Below are 14,760 nucleotides of genomic sequence, written 5' to 3' on the forward strand. Positions count from 1 at the left end.
CCTACTTCACTCACACTACACATCACCACTTATTGTGGTTCCCTACTTCACTCACACTACACATCACCACTTATTGTGGCTCCCTACTTCACCCACACTACACATCACCACTTATTGTGACTCCTACTTCACTCACACTACACAGCACCACTTATTGTGGCTCCCTACTTCACTCACACTACAAAGCACCACTTATTGTGGCTCCCTACTTCACTCACACTACACATCACCACTTATTGTGACTCCCTACTTCATTCATACTACACAGCACCACTTATTGTGGCTCACTATTTCATTCATACTATATAGCACCACTTATTGTGGCTCCCTACTTCACTCACACTACATATCACCACTTATTGTGGCTCCTTACTTCACTCACACTACACATCACCATTCACACTACACATCGCCACTTACTGTGACTCCCTACTTCACTCACATTACACATCACCACTTATTGTGGTTCCCTACTTCACTCACACTACACATTACCGCTTATTGTGGCTCCCTACTTCACTCACACTACACATCACCACTTATTGTGGCTCCCTACTTCACTCACACTGCACAGCATCACTTATCTATGCCTGCACCTCATTGGTCGAATCGAGGTAAAGAAATGGTCTCCTCTTAATTAGGAGTTGCACTGCTAAACGCAGGCTAGCATGACACAAAATAATGACAGGGAAGCACAGGAATAAACAGTCAGCTAAATGAAGATTATCATGACGCATCATAATGACTGGAAGCACAGAATTCAACAGCCAGCTATATATAGGGTAGCATCACCCATGTTAAAGGCAGGGAAGCGCAGGAATCAACAGCCAGGGAAATGGAGGGTAGCATGACGCATCATAATGACAGGGAAGCACAGGAGTCAACAGTCAGCTAAATGGAGGGTAGCGTGACGCATCATAACGACAGAGAAGCACAGGAGTCAACAGTCACCTAAATGGAGGGTAGCGTGACGTATCATAATGACAGGGAAGCACAGGAGTCAACAGTCAGCTAAATGGAAGATAGCGTGACGTATCATAATGACAGGGAAGCACAGGAGTCAACAGTCAGCTAAATGAAGGATAGCATGACGTATCATAATAGCAGGGAAGTACAGGAGTCAATAGTCAGCTAAATTCACGAGCCTAAATAATTCTCTATAAACCAATTTAATATCTCTAGGTGGAAATATCAAACCATAATCATAATAATAAAACTTGTGTTCTTCTACGGAACGCTAAACATTGGTCGCGACTTATATGGGCATCAACAACAACGGACTGGACAAGCTCAAGGTTTCCAGCTTTACACACCTATATTGTTTCTCGTGTCTAGACTTACAAAAACTTGTGTCTATATCACACCTTTTTCGCAAATGTTACAAACGTTTTCAGCCACTCAGATCTACCAATAACATGAGAAGAATTTGTAAATCTCAAGTGTTTGAATAGAGCTATGTCTACGTGGACTTCAATACGATTAATTACATTTTATTGGACTATACATTTTTCTTTTCAGTGGACTTTTATTAGTATATTCGAACTGGAAACGTTTGCAGAGCCAAAACGGTTGCTTAAATATTCTGAAAATGTATCTTCACAGATACTGGAGGTATGCATATTAATATAAGTATTTATGAAAGAAAAGATAAAAACTGTTCTAGATACCATACTCATGTAACGATGTTTACAAGTTTTAAGTGACAGTCAGTAATAAATTGTGCTTATTATTGTTATTTGTTTATTGCTTTGTTGAGACCCATTACCAATGCGCATGCGTATTATAAGGATATTTCTAAGAGTATTCGATTTCGTTCTTGTAGAAATGTATTTTTGAAATGATAATATACAGCACTCGTTGTTTATTGAATATAGTCTATCTCCGTAAGAATTTCATTTTAATACTTAGTTAAGGTAAGTCATCTCTATTCTAAGTAGACGGCTACATTTTATAAAACTAAAAATAGCTTACTTAATCTCTGGTCCCAACTTGTGAATGACCAAAGTTTCTTTTATTCAGAGGCTCTGTTCATCATTGACCCTTTTAAAACAAATTAGAAGAGTCGACGACATGACATTTTCCTATGGCATGTTCTCGTATGCTTGACTTAATAGGTGATATTAAGTTAACATGCTCTTTAACTCGTGTTAACAATTTTGTTTTAGTAGACTCAATGTAGTCTTGTTGACAGCAGGGACAAGTACATTTATAAACTGTATTCGATTATTTTAAGGTGTGAATCTGGTCCTTAAATCTAAAAACATTGTAGGTGACAGTTAGGTTTAAACACACACTATATAGCTGTGTCTGCGGAAAACACTTCCAATGACATGTTTTGACTAATTTTTAATAATTAAAGAATGTTTGCCCATGTGTGGTATGATAAAAACAACGATATTTAGAAACTTCATTTATACAGGATTTACTACAACCTCGTTAATTTAAATAATTACGAAATATTCAATTCATGATATAAATGTGGAGTAATTTTAACATTAGAATTATTTGATGTTATTAAATCCTTTATGCAATAACCTCATATGTGCTAGATATCTTTTATCGATGGATTAAAATTTGACTAAATTTTCATTAAAATATTTGGAATAAATCTCGCAGAATTAAAGTAAAAGCCAATAATATTTGTGGTACACTTTACATCGAACGTGATCGTCATTATTACTAATCAAACTGTTGTGAACTGAAAGTTTATGATCTTGTCGATGTTCCATAGTGAACTTTATATATAACACGTGGTTCAAATAAGTTTGTAAAGCTGCACCATGGCGCCACTGATCCGAAGGAATCAATAATGCCGATGTACATATGATAACTGATAAAAAGATAATATTCTCTATGAACAGCAGCAGTCATCCAGTAGTTTTTTTTTTTTATGGTCTACCTAAATTTCATAAAGAAGGATGTACTTTGCGTCCTCTAATTTCTAGCATCGAAACTAATAACCATGCTGTAACTGGTTTTTTGGTTGAATTCCGACAGACGAAGGTCGTTGTACCAGCTTTGATGTTGAATCGTTACATACAAATATATAGGTGAAACCATATATTTCTTGACACTATAGTTAGTAATAACAATATGAATGATCACTTCCATTGTAAAGTGTACCACAAAAGAAATATTGGCTTGTACTATATTTTTACAAGAAATTTTCTAAATATTGTAATGAAAATTTAGTCAAATTTTGATTCATCGATATAAGATAATTAACACGTATAAGGTTTCACATACCTTCTGATGACATTTTTTAAACTGATTTTTAGTCATTTAAGAATGTTTACCCATGTATGATAAGATGATAATAACAGAATATTTAGGAACTTGAGATATACATAATTTATTACAACTTCACTTATTCAAATTATTACGAAATATTCTATTTGTGACATAATTGTGGAAATAATTTTTACATAAAAATTTTTTGGTGTTATTAAGTCTTTTACATCAGGTCAAAAATTTTCTTTTAGTGGATCCAATACAGCCTTGCAGAAAACACGGAGAAGCCAATTTATGAACTGCATTCTATTATATTAAAACAGTCTAAAAAAACTGTTGGCGACAATAAGATTTAAAGATACATCTGCGAAATTATCCTTAGTATTGGACATAGCTTGTTAAAGAGGTTATCCATCTTGAATGTGAAACAGCGACCCTAAGAGAGATGGCCTAGAAGACTAGAAGTAGCTTAGTTACTGATCCTACCCAATAATCTCTGGCATTAGATTGTGAATGACCAAGAATTATTTAATTCATATGCTCTGTTCATTATTGGCCTTTGCTAGGATTTTAAATTAGAATGGACGACAACGTCACATCTTCCTAGGACATGTTTTAGTATACTTAATAGAGTATCTTACTTTATCATATTCTGGTTCAACTCTTTGAGGATCTCTTTAATACTTATTTACTTAAAATGGACAATCAGTATAGAAGATCTCTATTTAATACTTGTTAAATATGTGTCATCTCTCTAAAAACTGTATTTAATACTTGCTTAAACAAGTATCAAATAGAGATTTTTAGAGAGTTTGCCCATTTTAAGATGGACCACCTCTCTAAGAATTCTAAATAAAAGTATTTCCACAACACACTTTCTGTGCTGCTCTCCGCTGCCAGCGAAGCTTTTCACACAATGCTAAATCTGAATAAGTGTGTGGACGAGATATTATTACATCTTTCTTACTGAAGACTCGTATAGGGCCATTAAAGATGTTGTAACCTAATGCCTTGTAAGCGATCTATAAACCGTGCTTCACCGGCCTAATAGATTATGTATTATTATATAATAATACATTTGTATGAATGAATTTATTTACTACTCATGTTTTAGTTAAATGTGTAAAGTTATGGTCACCTTCATTCTGAACATAAGTTTGTATTTAGACCTAATTTTGTTGACACAAATTATGTTTAATGCTTCAAATAGGCAAATTACTTCTGGCTTAAGTTGAATGAAATTTAATACGTTTTAATTATTCAGTATATATATATTAAAATATTTTACATTATTATGTACATGTTTGTTTTTAACATGAAAAATACCATCTACACTTTATTTAATTATTATGGTCAGCTATAGTTTTGTTTTGTATTTTGACGTGAATTATCCGAACACTAGGTTTTAAATTCATCTTTGTTTCATATCTAACTAGATTAACACCAGCCTATGGTTTTTGTATGGTGCTTGTTTTTCTTCTGCCTCTCTTGGGAAGTGGACCTTTATGGCACGTGGTTATTAACCAAATGGTGGACAATTGTCGACATAGTTGGTGGAAAAACCTCTTGTATATCAACAACTTCTGGAACATGGACGACATTGTAAGACAATAGTGCCTTTTAGAAGCGATCATGTCTATTCAGTGAGAAATATGAAAGTCACCCAACAACTATTAAATAAGAAAAGCTATACGCTACATGAAATGCAAATCACCTACCGGCAATGCTGGACTATAACCTTTAAATTTATCATTTACATTCACTGATATATATATATTATACATTTATATATTAGGTTAAGTAAGTCAAAACCCACGTCTTCCGATGTTATACATATTTATGTTAAAATATTTGGAGTGTGAAATATATTAAACATGCTCCATCCTCTTTCATACGTCTTTTATATCTTAATTCTTGTGTTCAATTCGCTTTCAGACAAACGAGAAATTTATTGTTTTCAGTAATTGATCCTCAATTTTCTGACTTGGTCTAAATATTATTTTACAGAAATGTGTCTAATCAATATTCATAATGTTTGTTTGTTTTTCAATTTCGCGCAAAGTTACTCGAGGACTATCTGCGCTAATCATCCCTAATTTATAAATGATAGACTAGAGGGAAAGCAACTAGTCACCACCGCTCACCGCCAATGGGGACTATTCTTTACCAACGAATAGTGGAATTAACTGTCACATTATAACGTTCCCATGGCTGAAAGAGGCAAGCATGTTCGGGGGCGGGATTCAAAACCTCGACCCTCAGATGGCCATGCCAAGTCTAATCATAATGTTACTCCCTAAAAGTATATTCTAAGTGAGTCTGGTAAAAACTACAATACTATAATTTAGGTCGGGCAAGAGTAAGCGATAAGTAATATAACAAATGCATGGAGAATGGTCAGTTTTATAAATTAACCAAAGTTTTACGCTTAAGTTTGATTATTTTGAATTTTTCGCAAAGCTACTCGAGAGCTATCTGCACTAGCCTTTCCTAATTTAGAAGTGATAGACTAAATGGAAGCCAGCTAGTCATCACCACTCAGTGCCAACTTTTGGGCTATTCTAATCGTCACATTATAATGTCCCGAAGATGAAACAATGAGCATATTGGGTGATTTGATTCTAACTCGTGATCAACATGTTGCGAATCGAGCGCGCCAACTACCACGCCATGCCAGGCCTTACGATTAACTAAAAAGTTGAAAGCTCCGTTATCGTTTGCTTATTTCAATTATTTTGGAAGTTTACAACTCGTTTAGTAGCTAGAAACTGTCCTAATAAAAATATCCTAGTTAAAGGTGAATATAATTAGCAAATCAACGTAAATATGTTTTAATTTGAAGTGTGATTTTCAGCGAACTAGTGTTTCACATTTTTGAAAAAGTTTCTCATTGCACATTAAGGTGTAACATTAGCAATTGCTATTTATTTACTGTAGAAGTTTGTTAATAGTACTTTATGTATTTATAGTGCATTCGACAATCTTGGTACCAAAGTGCAGCAATCCAATATCATGTTGTCTTTGTAGTCATCCTTCTGATGTTATTCAGGTACTGTAAATCGAAATTTATCTCAGACACAAACTTTAGAAAACCTTTTTAAATCTAATGTTTTCTATTTGTTTGCTAAAAAATTTCCATAATTTCCATGTTCAACTAATATCTACAAAACTAACATCTACAGAACTAATACCTAAAACAACTTCTTGTAATATACAAATCCGAGTTTTACTGGTATATTTTATACCTACATTTATTGTTGTTATACTTATTGTAGTTTTACCATAAAGAAGGTTCAATAAGTATACGTATTGATTCAGAAACCAGGTCATTGTATACGTGATTTCTTATAGACAGAAACACACTGGCACAATGAAAGCAGATTCACAAAACAGATAATCGATGATTGGATGAAATATAACATAAATACGCCAACAAAATTTGTCTGCAGCAAAAGAGGGTTGTTCTTTATTTAATACATAATATTTTGGTTCACTTACGTTGTTCTATCCACTAAATTAAATTTAAAAAATTCAAAGGCAGATACGACGTTTTGATCACTGATGCGTTCACCCTTTTCTATCACAAAAGCTGAGTTTTCTGCCCTAAAAGAACTCACTGGTAATCGAAACGTTGTTATCCGTCGAGATAAGGGTTCAGGTGTCGTCATTTTAGATAGGTCCAATTATGTCTCCAAAATTAAAGACATTATAAATGACAGAACAAAGTTTAAACTCCTTGATAATGACTGGCTTAAGCTTCCTTTCAAGCGTGAGGAAAAGCTTCACATAAAATGTTCACTTCTGAGACCAATTCTATCTACTTTCACTTCCCACGCCTGCAAACTTGCTAAATATCTAGCACCTGCATTAAGCTCACTAACTAAGGAAGTATTTACTGTTAATCACTCTTTTTTTCCCTTTGCTCAAGAGATATCCTGATACAAACCAATTCATTATGGTCAGCTTTGATATTCGATCATTATTCACTAACACTCCACGTGAGGAAACAATTTAAGTAATTATTAAACAGTTATTCCCAACCAAAAATGTCCTGCGCTCTAGCTTTAACCGGAAAAAGTTCGAACATTTTTTTAAATTGGCCCTCAAGTACAATCGCTCCGTTTTTAATGGTCAGCTTTATGACCAGGTAGACAGAGTGGCGATGAAATCACCTCTAGGTTCAACTCTTGTAAATAATTTTCTCTGTTATTACGAATGTCAGTAGTTGGATAATTACCCCCCTTTATTACAAACCAATATTATAAGATACGTTGATGATACTTTACTACCCTTTCACTACCCTAAACTTACAACATCCATCTACAAACTTTACATGTGAGATGGAAGAAAACAATAACTTAGCTTTTTTAGACGTCAAAGTAAACAAAATAAACAATCTCTTTACCACATCTGTTTACCGTAAGAAAACATTTACTGGCTTATACACTCGTTTTACAGTTTCATACCAGACTCCTTCAAACGAACCTTTTTCTAAATCTCCTAAACAGAGAGTTTAATATTTGTTCTGACTTTTTCTGTCTTCACTCAAAAATTTCAAAAATTAATAATATATTACAAAGTAATAACTGTCCCCTTAACGTCTTACACTCTATCACATGAACATTTTAAACAAATAAAACAAGACCTACCAAGAAGCCACACACTGTCTCGAAGTATCCATTAGTTCTTATCTCTCTTTTCATGAGCAAACAAAGTTTTAATCTCAAACCTCAAATAAAAAAATCAAGTCATATTACCCACAAATTAAGCTACGTTTAGTGTTTAAGTCAATATTTAGAATTTAAAACATGTTTAGAATCAAAGATACTTCCCCATTACTATGCACACGTGGGTCGTATGTTTTTATATTCTATTTTCAAAAAAGCGAATTGTGTTGTTGTTTCTTTATAGTTAAAATTTATCGCAAACAAGTCATAAACACCTACGTCAAAATAAACAAAATGAACAATCTCTTTGCCACATCTGTTTACCGTAAGAAAACATTTATTGGCTTATACACTCGTTTGACAGTTTCATACCAGACTCTTTCAAACAAGTCTCACAATCTACTCATGCAGTCTGCACCAACATTTACTATCCGTTTGATAGCTTCAATGTGGAATCAATAGTTTTGAAGGTACAAAGCCCACTTCATGATCCTTGCACTGTCGATTTTGCGCCCCTGGATATATACAAGGGGCTGAATGTCCGTCTAGATGATGAACTCTTTTCCTTAGAGGTAGTTCTGGAATTTCTGTATGACAAATATGATGGTCAAATACTCTTGTTCAATCACAGAGTAGTTCTTCTCACTACTCAACAGCTTTTTTACTGATGTACATTACATCTTCATGTTCTTGCAAAAGTATTGCTCCATTTCCAATTTATGAAGCATCAACCTGAACGATGAATAGTTTGTTGAATTCTAGCTTCTAAGAATTGGTGAACTTCCTAATTTGTTCTTCAACTTATGGGGTACCATCTGCTATGGGTGTTTCCACTTCATCTTGTTGGGCTGGCCTTTCTTGTTCAGATTGGTCAGTGGTGCATCTTGTATATGGGTTAGCTTCTCCTTTTCCATGACTATCTGTTGGTCACCCACCTTATGTTCAACAAAGTCCAGCACAGAATAACCAATATAGCACTTAGATAGTCTAATGATCAGACCTGCTATCCTCACTCACTTGAACAGCTCTCTGAGTTTCTTCGGGTGGTCTTTCCATCTGGCTGTGTAGGTCAGAATGTCATCCACATAATGCTCAATGCTGGTGGTTTTGTGCAACATTTCTCTCATCATGCAGTTGAATGTTGCTGCTGAGTTGACTAACCCAAACTGCACCCTCTTGAACTGATAGCAACTGTCTGGTGTAAAGAAAAACTGTTTTCTCTTAAGATTCTGTCTCCATTGGGATCTTCCAATAACCTTTACTAAGGTCGATCTTGGTAAAGAACTTGTCTCTATTTAATTTCGCCATGACAGCCTCTGGGTTACCCATAGGTTTAGAGTCGAACTTTTTCACAATATTCAGCTTCCGAAAATTTATGGAGAAGTGGTTTGAACCATCCCTCTCCTTCATGATTACCACTGGAGAAAAATAGGCTGAATTCGAAGAGTAAATTATTCTGGCTTCTAACATTGCCCCAATTTCTTGCTTGATCAGATTTATCATCACATAGGGCATCTGGTAGGGTTTTGCCTTGATTGGATTCCTGGTCATGGTCTGAATCTTGTATAGCACAATATCTGTCTTGCCTTTTGTATCTGTTTACTGGCACCATAGGTTTTGTAGCTCTTTCTTCTGCTTGCCAGACAGTTACTCACTGATGTTTACTTCTTTGTATGTCTCATCTGCACCTCGTGGTCTGAGGTCAAGTAGGTTTTCATGTTATATGACACTGTATTCTGGTTCTGCATCTTTGACAGCCACTCCTGCAATGTCCATCTGTTCCTCAATTGATGCACTTGTTAGATCTCCTTTCCTCTTAAAGTACCACTTCAACAGATTGGCATGGTAGATCTTGGTTTTCCTGTCCACTTCACCATGTATTCCATTCTGTTGACCACTTCCTGCACCTCAAAAGGTCCTTTCCGCTGCAGTGCGAGTTTGTTGTAGGTAGCAAAGCCAAGACCTTTTGTCCGACCTTGAAATATCGATCATTGACCTTCTTATCATAGAAATGCTTCTGACTGTCTTGAGCCAAATAAAACGCTCATGAGCGAATTTACAAGTCTCCTACAGTCGGTTTGTGACATATAACATGCACTGGTATTTGTTACACACTTCCGACTCTTCTTCTCCTTCTACAATTCTTTCAATATCTGTATCAACCCTTGTACTGTTCTTCTGTACAGTAACTTGAAGGTTGTAAATCCTACAGTCGCTTGTGGGACTTCTTAGTGTGCAAATAATATTGTCTTCAGGTACCTTCCCCAGTCACGTGATTTCTAATGGCACACCTTTTTCAGCATGCTCTTTATGACTTCATTGACTCTGTCACAAAGTCAATTACATCTGGGGTTGTATGGGGTGGCAAAGACTACCTAGTGCTGATAAGTCTACACCTCTTGCATCAATTTTGAGGTAAACTGGGTCCCTCTATCACTCAAGACTTCTTTCGGAAAGCCTACTCTGCATAACACTTCCATAGTTTCTACTGTCAGCATGTTCTGGTTGCCCTTGTCAGATACAGGTCCACGTGGGCCGATTAAGTCCATAGCTACTCTGCTGAATGGCTATCCTATGAGAAGCATCTCACCCAGTAACATCTTGGCTAACTTCCCTCTAGATATTGTCTTTTGACAGATGTCACATGACCTAAAGGATCTGGTCACATCTCTGATTACCACCAGCAAATGGAAGTTGTTGGTGATTTTCTCTGCCATCTACATTGCTCCTAGGTGTCCTACCATAATTGACTCGTGAGCCAACTTCATCATATGAGCCCAGTATTCTGTTGGTACTATTATCTATCTGTTTAATTCCCCCAGTAGAATCACCTTAATAGATCCAGTTACAGCACTCCCTTCTTGTCCTTCATTCTGTAGGTCCCTTTGTTTTTGGTCTTGTGCTCGACTTTCTCCTGGACACTGTCCCAAAGTTTCTGTAGTGAAGGGTCTTTCTTCTGTGTTTCCGTCAGTTCCTAAAACCTAGACCCGAATCCTAGGGTCTCCATTTATTTCAGAATTTGGGTCAGCAGTAAGTTTGAAATATTCTAATACTAAAGATTGCGTTTCGCTAACCATGGTAGGCACAGCATTGAGCAGCTTTATGGTTAACAAACAAACAAAATGTTTAAGACATTTTATGCAAAGCCGACACTAATTTTAAATTGATAGTCTAGAGGAAAGGCAGTTATTCAACAACCCCACCCCCAATCTTGGGCTACTTCTGTCTGATTGAATAGTGTAATTTGCCCATCACTCCTATAGTGCACCTACAGCTAAAATTCAGAATACTGAATGCACATGTAATACACCTTGTAAGACCATCTCACCTAGTAACATCATCCATCTATAGAACCTTAATAGCACCTTATGCCTATAGAACCTTGGTAACACCACCCGCCTATAGTAAGAGACCCTCTGGTATTGAACGATGATGTCAATATTCCATAAGACAGTAGCATCCTCTGGTGCCACTTCGTGGAACTAGGATATCATCCTTCCCATAAGACAGTCGCGCCCTCTCTTGCTACTTTGTAAAATTGTAATGCCATCCTCCCCAGTTAACATCGCCATCTGGTGTGAGTTCGTGGAACTATGACGTAATTGTCTCTGGTGCGTGCCACTATAACATCATTGTCTCTACTCTTACCTTCCCCCTGAGGAAGCCAATCACCATGCAGTGTCTAGGATCTTGGGATAACTACTGGTGGCTAGTATTACTGGCTGGCTGTACTCCCTCTAACGAGGGATGGCTATCCGTTTAGAAACACTATCCGCCCTTGTAGCACTAAATTTAATAACACAGTTTGCTATCCATCTATAGAACCTTAGTAACAGAATCCACCTAGTAACACCATCCATCTTTGTAAAATATTTCTAAGACATTTAAATATATAAATGAAAACTATAAACATAAAGTGAGACAAGATAAAATTTGTATGCAGTCTTATGGAAGTATAGTAACACTGTCCCCATTTAGAAACACCACCCACCTTTGTAAAACACATGTAATATCATTAAATATATAAATGATACTATAAACATAAGTTGAGACAAGTGGAAATTTGTATGCCATCATACAAAAGTATAGTAACACTGTCCCCTTTTAGAAACACCACCCACCTTTGTAAAGATAATTTAGTACGATAATGAGCTCATCGTAGGGTGTCTCATCATTATCAACATGTGACTGTCATCAACATTGTAATTCTTTGCCCTAAAAAGTTACAAGAAAAACCATTATTTTAACAAACAACTATTATAGCATAATGTATTACGCGTGTTAGTTTTTTCACACATATCTCTAATTTTAACAAATTGTTAATAAAATCTGTGGTAAATCATTTTGATACAACTAATTTGATAAATGAATGACTTACTGTTTAACCAATCACTTTACCATTATAGAACCTATTTAAAATAGCAACACTTACCTTTTTGTGATTTTCTACAGAGCATTCACATGAAGTACAAAACATACTATATAATTAAAATTCATAAAATTTTGTGGTTTTAGAGTACAGCATATAAACGAACTTTCTTTAAGTATAAATCAAAGCGATCGCAAATATTATCTTGCACAGATTTCTAACTCACACTAACACTGTCCAAGAGGTCCAACTGAAATATCGTTAATAAACTTGGATTATTAGAATTTTGGATAAAATATATTATTTCTACTAAAATCATGCCATTTTATAATGATTCAAACATATGTATTAAATATTTTTCCCAAATCAGAAATTATATTACACTATAAAATTCAATCTTAATTGTTCACCAAAGCATCAAATACATTTTTCACAAATGAACATAGTTTATAACTGTGATAAATTTAGTGTTTATTTTCACACACATGAAAAAATGTAAAGTCTGTCAGAAATAGAAATATGTACATAATGTATAAAAGTTGCATGAAAGCTAATTCAGCATAGGTCAAGATGTTTATAATATATATTAGTGTATCTTGGCTTTGTTAATAAATGTTTCAGTAAGCTTCTAAAGTCTCTAATTTCACATTGTTGTTATAATTATATAGAGTAAAAGAACGTGAAAGAATAATCACTTGATTTATAATTAAAGGACCTTTTAAGATTATGATTGTCTTTCATCAAAATATCGCATTAAGACATGTCACTATGCAAATAAACGAATAAAGGATTCAAAAATGTCCATTATAGTCAAATATAAATATTTTGTGACAGTATTATGTGTTCACACTGCACATGCAATGCAAACTAAATATATGAGATATCAGGAAAACTAGTTTATCGACTGTTTATCGTTTAAAAACAGATATATTACTCACATATATTTGGAAATAATGTTTTGGTAACATGAATTATCTTTTCACATAAAAATTATACAAATCGTCAATTACAAATCAGTATTCAGAGTAAAGATCAAATTTCAGATAATTACATGTCTAGCTTAGTCTCTTATGATAAATTACACTCTATGAATATCAATTTCTAACAAGTATGTTTGAACATCTAATCCAAGTCTCCATTTATATTTCTTATATACAACTCGTGTTTCATCTTAGCTCACTATGCTAACATATTTAAGTAAATACACAGACTTAACATGTATCACATATACTGAAACATTTATCAACAAATATTCAAGATATGCTAATATACTATTTACAAAAACATCTAAGTTTTAAAAATTCTAACCTATAACCAATTTAATAATACCTAAAGTACATATTTGTTACCTCTACCACCAAAGGTGGACAGAGGTTAAATTTTCACCTCCGTGTGTGTGTGTCAATACGTTTTTTCAAAAACGGCTGAATAGATTTGAACTAAAGTTGGTATACATTTGGACTATGACCTAACTTACAAGTGATTAGTTTTGGAGGGTCAAAGTCAAAGATCAAGGCCACGGAAATATCACGCTATTTTTGCTCTTATAACTCAGTCAAAAATGATTAAATTTTGATAAAACTTAGTGGATATATACAGCATATTATTTCTCATTATCCTGCCAAAAATGGTCCATGTCAGTTGATAACGACAGACATAATGACATATTTCCGTATTTTTGGAGGGCCAAATATAATCAACGACGCGAGGAGGTGATATTCGCTCTACTGAGTGCCCCTGTAGTTAGTTAGGAAATGTTTTGGATGACTTTAGAGAACTAACTAAAAGCAGTGTGGGGAAGTCATACTGAGTAGGCATTTCAATATCAAAACACGTCACAATGTAGATAGTGATTTCATCAACTTTATTTGTTGTAATGCACAAAGTTGCATAATGGGCTATCTAAGCTGCGTCCACAGTAAAGATTGAACCCTTAATTTTATCGTCATAAACTCTGATGCATTTACTGCTGAGAAACCGAGTGGTTGATTTCATTAAGACCTTAATGTGTTAGAAAATTTATCCAATAAAATTACATAGATAAATGTATAAAAACGACTAATTATTAACAAAAAACAATGTAATAAAGAAGCGAATGGTAATCAAACCTTAAATCAAAGGTTTAATTTGATATAAAATAGAATATTTATAAAGAGAAAATGTCTCACAATATGTCTTACTTAAAAGAACTTCAACCAACAAAATATTTGCCCATTTCCTTGGTGCTACTTGAATTTTTGATATACAATATACGATTGCATAAAGAAACTAACAGTTTGAATATATGATGCACAACAGTTCTGGAAGATCTTTCCACGCCAATGTTAACTAAGCATATATTTGTCTTAACTTTCTTTTACAGATTAAAGTATGCTTGTCAACCATCCCTCTGTGAACTTTGAACTTTTAGTAGTATAGTCGTTTTTTTTCTTTATTAATTTTGTACTTGTTAAATGGTGGCTGGTATTTTAGTTATAAATTATTATTTAATAT

The 14,760-nt window shown here is 34.5% G+C and overlaps 1 protein-coding gene across 2 annotated transcripts in view; it reads left to right on the forward strand.

Annotated features, from left to right (window-relative positions):
* The window catches only part of LOC106461281 (nose resistant to fluoxetine protein 6-like), a 57,735-nt gene that overhangs the window by 30,144 nt on the left and 12,831 nt on the right, over positions 1-14,760 (forward strand). For both annotated transcript variants that reach the window (XM_022388158.1, XM_022388159.1), the window contains exons 7-9: positions 1,519-1,611; positions 4,668-4,833; positions 6,201-6,280. In XM_022388158.1, the coding sequence (XP_022243866.1) occupies positions 1,519-1,611; positions 4,668-4,833; positions 6,201-6,280 (339 nt within the window). The remainder of the gene's footprint in view (positions 1-1,518; positions 1,612-4,667; positions 4,834-6,200; positions 6,281-14,760) is intronic.

Source organism: Limulus polyphemus, unplaced genomic scaffold (assembly GCF_000517525.1).
Source record: "Limulus polyphemus unplaced genomic scaffold, Limulus_polyphemus-2.1.2 Scaffold927, whole genome shotgun sequence".
NCBI lineage: Eukaryota > Metazoa > Arthropoda > Merostomata > Xiphosura > Limulidae > Limulus > Limulus polyphemus.